This window comes from Pleurodeles waltl, chromosome 3_1 (genome assembly GCF_031143425.1).
Source record: "Pleurodeles waltl isolate 20211129_DDA chromosome 3_1, aPleWal1.hap1.20221129, whole genome shotgun sequence".
Taxonomy (NCBI): domain Eukaryota; kingdom Metazoa; phylum Chordata; class Amphibia; order Caudata; family Salamandridae; genus Pleurodeles; species Pleurodeles waltl.
The window spans coordinates 45058894-45066129 of record NC_090440.1 but is presented as its reverse complement, the minus strand read 5'-3'; the positions used below and the strand labels follow the sequence as shown (position 1 = coordinate 45066129).

At 55.0% G+C, this 7236-nt stretch overlaps 1 protein-coding gene across 1 annotated transcript; it reads left to right on the top strand.

Annotated features, from left to right (window-relative positions):
- The first annotated feature begins 5908 nt into the window (after positions 1-5908).
- LOC138283288 (streptococcal hemagglutinin-like) lies at positions 5909-6418 on the top strand. Its single transcript, XM_069221311.1, has one exon. The coding sequence runs from the start codon at positions 5909-5911 to the stop codon at positions 6416-6418; it is 510 nt and encodes a 169-aa protein (XP_069077412.1).
- The last annotated feature ends 818 nt before the right edge of the window (positions 6419-7236 follow it).

Sequence of the window (7236 nt, the reverse complement as noted above, 5' to 3'; positions counted from 1 at the left end):
GCCTCTGCCGAGTGGCGCAGGTTCCCTTTGAATGTGGGGGGGGTCTCAGGTTCCTGGAGGGTAGCTGTGAGTCCAACCATGCCTGTTGATTGTTTGCTAGGCAACGACCTGGAGGATTCCCCTTGGAAGGAGGTGGAACACAGGTCTCACTTAGAGATGTTGGGTCTGGCTGGGTGGGTATGCGTATCCACCCGGTCTATGGCTGCCAATCAGGGTAGTCAAGAGCCCCTGGAGCCTTAAACCGTGGCCCAGGGGACCGCCAAGAAGAGGAAGGGCAGAAGTTCCCATGGTCCGGGAGGAGGCGGAGCCTGAGGGTGACGCCCCGGAACCTACAGGGCAGCAGGTGGCTGAACTGGGGGAGGTCCCTGAGCTGTCACAGTGGCAGCAGGAAGGGGGACCCACCAGGGAAGCATTCTGCACAGCGCAGCAGGAGTGCCCTACTGTTGAGGGGCTGCGGCAGCAGGCTGCAGCCCAGGCGGCTGGCGAGGCGCCAGGTACTCACCTGATATATTGGGAGGATGGCGTCCTGTATAGTGAGCCTAAGGTTCCTGAGCCTGGGTCAGCTCGTATGCTGGTGGTACCCCAGTGCTTCAGGGCCTTCCTAAAGGGTTTGTCTCATGATGTGCTTTTGGCAGGACATCTAGGGCAGGACAAGACCTATAAGAGGCTTGTCTCCCACTTTTACTGGCCCTTGATGCACAAGCAGTCAGCTGCTTATTGTAGGTCTTGTCAGACTTGTCAGGCAAGTGGCAAGAGTGGGGGGAAATGCAAAGCTCCCCTCCAACCTTTACCTATAGTCAGTACCCCCTTTGAACAGGTAGGAATTGACATTGTGGGGCCTCTGGACCCCAAGACAGCCATGGGCAACAGGTTCATCCTGGTCTTGTGGACCATGCCACACGGTACCCAGAAGCCATTCCTCTAAGGACGGTCACTGCCCACGTGGTGGGACGTGCCTTGATGGGAGTTTTTACCCGCATGGGGTTCCCCAAGGAAGTGGTATCTGATAGAGATACAAACTTCATGTCCACTTATATGAAGTCTCTGTGGAAGGTGTGTGGGGTAACCTACAAGTTCACCACACCTTACCACCCCCAATGTAATGGTGTGGTTGAGAGATTCAACCGCACCTTGAAAGGCATGATTCAGGGCCTGTCAGAGCCCTTGAGGCGTAAGTGGGACGTCCTCTTGCCATGCCTTCTGTTCGCTTACAGGGAGGTGCCTCAAAACCTCTGCCAGGAGAAGAGCTGAATAGCTGAGGAAGAAGTGCTGCCCTGCCTGTGACTGTGCTTTGTGGAGCTTTCCTGCAGTGCTGCTTCTGCCAGAGTAAGAGGGCAAAGACTGGACTTTGTGTGCCTTCCATCCTGTGAAGAAATCTTCAAGGGCTTGATTTAAAGCTTGCCTCCTGTTGTTTGAAGTCTCAGGGACAGCAAAGACTTCTCTCTGCCAGCACCTGGAGTCTCTGGAGAGACTCCTGCTCTGACAAGTGGTGCCCTATCCAGTCCCTGGGCCCTTGAAAAGAAAGCTGGTGGAAATCCAAGGAAATAGACTTCGGACGACTAGGGACCGACGCCGCTGCTGAATCCGGGGAGGCTGCCTGCACCCAACGCCGTGACCTTCGCTAGAACGTGACGCTCTTCGCAGGCCCGACGCCGCTGCAGCCCTGCTGAAGTCCGCGACTCCGTGGAAGTCGCCGCACCACGTCGTGACCGACGCCGCTCGAAGTGCACGGATTCAACGTTTCGCACAGACGCCGCGATCCCCGACTTCGCGCATCGGCTTGTTTTCACTCTTCACCAAAGGTACTGTACTTGGGGGTCTACGCGACTCCGTGTCCGGTGCCGCTGGTGTCGGCCTGTTGGGAACGACTCCGTCACGACGCCGTGTTAACACCTCATCGAAGCATTTTTGTTTCTAAGTGCTATTTTTGAGTTTAATCTTTAAAAATTAATAACTTGACTTGTGTATGTTGGATTTTTGTCGTTTTGGTCTTGTTTTGTTTAGATAAATATTTCCTATTTTTCTAAACTGGTGTTGTGTCATTTTGTAGTGTTTTCATTAAGTTACTGTGTGTGTTGTTACAAATACTTTACACCTAGCACTCTGAAGTTAAGCCTACTGCTCTGCCAAGCTACCAAGGGGGTAAGCAGGGGTTAGCTGAGGGCGATTCTCTTTTACCCTGACTAGAGTGAGGGTCCTTGCTTGAACAGGGGGTTACCTGACTGTCAACCAAAGACCCCATTTCTAACAGTCTACTAGAATGTGATTTAAAAACTGACGCTGCTTTGATTTTTTTCATATTTTTGACTGTGTTTGGTGTATTGTCCATTTGCACATGGTGTTGTGTATTTAGGTGCAATGTTTTACATTAATTTTTCTTTCGCTCCTCAACGGGCACTGCATCCATGACTTTGAGGTGTTTCTGTGGTTTTTTGGTACGTCTATGAATGATTTGCTTGGGGTTGGAGGTTTTGTGCTTATTTGGTGAGTATGCTTCTGCTTCAGTGGGAGGTTTGTGAAGCACCTTTCTGTATGGCTAGTGTGAGTTTGAGCATCGCACGTTTTCAGAAAGATTCTATCAATCCTTCAGTATTTGCAGCGTTTTTTTCTGTAATAGTGTGGAACGTGAGTTTGTGGTGTGCTTGTATAAGCCTGTCGTGTGGGTGTGTGCTGAGTCTACGTGTGTTGTGTGATTCTTTGGGAGTGTTTGTTTGTGTTCTACACGCTAACCCATCAGACCTCTGATGAAGCGTTGACTCTGTGTTATTGTGCATGTGTCTGTTTATGAATGTGTAGTGTGTGTAACTTGGTGTGGCGTGCTGGCTGTCAGCAATTTTGTCTGTGCATAAATGTGTTCTGTGCTTGATGTCCAGTGTCTAGCGCGTCTACGCAGGAGAGCCGTGTGGGCAAAGGTTTTGTGATATGTATGCCTATATGTCAGTGTTTTGTGTGTTTGTCTGCGACGGTGTAGTGTGTGCATGACAGCATGCTGTATGTTTGTGTACGCGTGTAGCCAGCGTTTTCTAACAATAACATTGCGTGTGTGCGGGGTGTTTGTGAACGTTGCGTTGTGTTAGCTTTTAATTTCTCCTGTTTTTGTATAGAAGTATGCCGTGTGTTTTTCTGAGAGAGTGTAGCATTTGTATGAGGGTGTGGTGTGTTTGCCTAGCTTCTTACTGTGCTATAGAAACACACCACACACTCATGGATACCACCAGTAGCATTTCAGACAAACATGGTGTGTGCTCCTGGCCTGACCAATCAGCGCTCTCCCTGTCTCCCGAAAGCCCCCTCCTTTAAACCCTTTAAACACAGAGCTGCCAGAAGAGCCCCCCGCCCCCACCCAGCTCTGCTCAGCTCTGAAGAGGGGAATCTGGACGTGACGTCAATGGCTGATGCCGAGGCCGCCTCGGAGAGCGCTGCATTCAGCGCTGGCGCAGCTCCCGAGCTCACTGCATGCAGCAGTGCAGCCCCGGCCAACCGTGACCACTGCATTCAGCACTGGTGCAGCCCCCGCCAACCGTGACCACTGCATTCAGCACTGGTGCAGCCCCGGCCAAACGTGACCACTGCATTCAGCACTGGTGCAGCCCCGGCCAACCGTGACCACTGCATTCAGCTCTGGGGCACCCCTGGCCAACCGTGACCACTGCATTCAGCACTGGTGCAGCCCCGGCCAAACGTGACCACTGCATTCAGCTCTGGGGCACCCCCGGCCAACCGTGATCACTGCATTCAGCACTGGTGCAGCCCCGGCCAAACGTGACCACTGCATTCAGCTCTGGGGCACCACCGGCCAACCGTGATCACTGCATTCAGCACTGGTGCAGCCCCGGCCAACCGTGACCACTGCATTCAGCACTGGTGCAGCCCCGGCCAACCGTGACCACTGCATTCAGCACTGGTGCAGCCCCGGCCAACCGTGACCACTGCATTCAGCTCTGATGCAGCCCCGGCCAACCGTGACCACTGCATTCAGCACTGGTGCAGCCCCGGCCAAGCCAAGACACAGCATTCAGCTCTGGGGCACCCCTGGCCAACAGTAATCACTGCATTCAGCTCTGGGCAGCCCTAGCCAACAGTAATCACTGCATTCAGCTCTGGGGCAGCCATAGCCAACAGTAATCACTGCATTCAGCTCTGGGGCACTCCTGGCCAACAGTGATCACTGCATTCAGCTCTGGGCAGCCCCGGCCAAGCCTCGTCACTACATTCAGCTCTGGGGCAGCCCCGGCCAAGCTAGTCACTGCATTCAGCTCTGGGGCACCCCTGGCCAACAGTAATCACTGCATTCAGCCCTGGGGCAGCCCTAGCCAACAGTAATCACTGCATTCAGCTCTGGGGCAGCCCTGGCCAACAGTAATCACTGCATTCAGCCCTGGGGCAGCCCTAGCCAACAGTAATCACTGCATTCAGCTCTGGGGCACTCCTGGCCAACAGTAATCACTGCATTCAGCCCTGGGGCAGCCCTAGCCAACAGTAATCACTGCATTCAGCCCTGGGGCAGCCCTAGCCAACAGTAATCACTGCATTCAGCTCTGGGGCAGCCCTGGCCAACAGTAATCACTGCATTCAGCCCTGGGGCAGCCCTAGCCAACAGTAATCACTGCATTCAGCTCTGGGGCACTCCTGGCCAACAGTAATCACTGCATTCAGCCCTGGGGCAGCCCCGGCCAAGCTGGTCACTGCATTCAGCTCTGGGGCACTCCTGGCCCACAGTAATCACTGCATTCAGCCCTGGGGCAGCCTTAGCCAACAATAATCACTACATTCAGTTCTGATGCAGCCCCGGCCAAGCTTCGTCAATGCATTCAGCTCTGGGGCAGCCCTGTCCAAGCCTAATCACTGCATTCAGCTCTGGTGCAGCCCTGGACAACCGTGACCACTGCATTCAGCTCTGGTGCAGCTCCAGACAAGCCTCGTCACTGCATTCAGCTCTGGTGCAGCCCCGGACAACCGTGGCCACTGCCTTCAGCTCTGGTGCAGCTCCAGCCAAGCCTCGTCACTGCATTCAGCTCTAGTGCAGCCCCGGCCAACCCTAGTCATTGCATTCAGCTCTGGTGCAGCCCCGGACAACCGTGGCCACTGCATTCAGCTCTAGTGCAGCCCCGGCCAACCCTAGTCATTGCATTCAGCTCTAGTGCAGCCCTGGCCAACCCTAGTCATTGCATTCAGCTCTGGTGCAGCCCCGGACAACCGTGGCCACTGCATTCAGCTCTAGTGCAGCCCCGGCCAACCCTAGTCATTGCATTCAGCTCTAGTGCAGCCCCGGCCAACCCTAGTCATTGCATTCAGCTCTGGTGCAGCCCTGGCCAACTGTAATCACTATTTTCAGCTCTGGTGCAGTCCCCGCTAGGTTACTGCATTCAGTCCTTGCAATCTACAATCTCACTGCTTCCAGTACCGGGGCACCCCCTTCTCTTCTGTAATCGATGTACCCAGTGACCCCTGCACTGGTAGCTGTAGTCACTGCATTTACAAGTGGTGCCAACCCTCTCAGGTTCAATGATTGCACTTCTGTCTGGCTCAGCCTGTATGCACTGCACTCACTGCATCCAGCCTTGGTGCAGCTTCTGCAAGATGCACTCACATCACCCTGTGTTGTTGCCGGCGCTGCCAACTGCAGTCACTGCCTGCATGTCAGCTGTACCCACTGCCTCCCTGCCAGTTGCAATCACCGCTTCCTTGCCAGTTGCAGACACTGTTTGCATGTCAGCTGCACCCACTGCCTCCCTGCAAGTGGCAGTCACCGCTTCCCTGCCAGCTTCAGACATTGCTTGCATGTCAGATACACCCACTGCCTCCCTGCCAGTGGCAGCTGCAGACACTGCTTACATGTCAGCTGCACCCACTGCCTCCCTGCCAGTTGCAGTCACTGCATGCCTGTCAGGTTGCAAACATTGCTTGCATGTCAGCTGCACCCACTGCCTCCCTGCAAGTGGCAGTCACCGCTTCCCTGCCAGCTGCAGACACTGCTTTCATGTCAGCTGCACCCACTGCCTCCCTGCCAGTTGCAATCACCGCTTCCCTGCCAGCTGCAGACACTGCTTGCATGTCAGCTGCACCCACTGCCTCCCTGCCAGTTGCAATCACCGCTTCCCTGCCAGCTGCAGACACTGCTTGCATGTCAGCTGCACCCACTGCCTCCCTGCCAGTTGCAATCACCGCTTCCCTGCCAGCTGCAGACACTGCTTGCATGTCAGCTGCACCCACTGCCTCCCTGCAAGTGACAGCTGCAGACACTGCTTACATGTCAGCTGCACCCACTGTCTCCATGCCAGTGGCAATCACCACTTCCCTGCCAGCTGCAGACACTGCTTGCATGTCAGCTGCACCCACTGCCTCCCTGCCAGTGGCAATCACTCCATCCCGGTCAGGTGTGACCACTGCTTCCCTCTCAGTAGCAACCTCCGCCTAACTGGCAGCTGCAGTCGCTGCTTCCTTCTCAGCACCAGCCACTGTATCCTCGAGCTGCAGTCTGCAGAAACCTCTGATCCACGGAAAATGGTGGACAGCGCCCACACCATACCCCAAGCCTAGAAAGCGCTATGGAAATGAAGGGGGACACTTCAAGTGCGCAAAGAGGCGCACGCAGTGGCTCTGGACACGAAGACCCATCGAATACCTGCACGAATAAATATAAACAGTAAAATAAAATTACAAAAGTGAGGGGGCATCGCCGAAAAGAAGAAAAGGCAGAACTCCTCCTCCCGCGGGCGGTGGGGAAATGAAAATAGTGAAAGCGGGAGGCAGGCACGGGAGAATGTGCGAGGCTGTTGGAGAAGGCGAGAGGAAAAACACCAGCGCTGTGCAGACAGGAGCCCCCTCTGCCGGGGTGCCAGGCAGGGGATGCAGCAGGCAGAAGTCTCCACGGGCACGCCGCCCCCCTGGTGGCCCCGGACCCCCAGCTGCAGAGAGAGGCGGCTTTCGGTGCGGATTTTTCCCCCCACCCCCTCGTCGTGTGCTGCTAAAAATAGCATCACAGCGCCAGAAATAGAGACCGGGTTGCACTGCTATAAAAACCGCGCGGGCGGACGGATCCTGGACATCAGCGGCCGTATTTTTTTTTACTCTATCTGGAAATTAATTGTTGGCTGTTTTCTCCCTTTTCTGCCGTGTCCCCCGTTCTCTCTCCTTCTCCCCTCTCTCCCCTACCCTCCCTCTCTTGATCTCGGTTTATGTCCACTTCTCTCCACCGCTTCCTGGTTCTCTCCCGTCTATCTGTTTCTCGTCGTC

What these genes read in the sequence shown, in the direction of transcription:
- LOC138283288 (XM_069221311.1), top strand. Translation starts at nt 5,909, where the DNA reads ATGTCAGCTGCACCCACTGCCTCCCTGCAAGTGGCAGTCACCGCTTCC.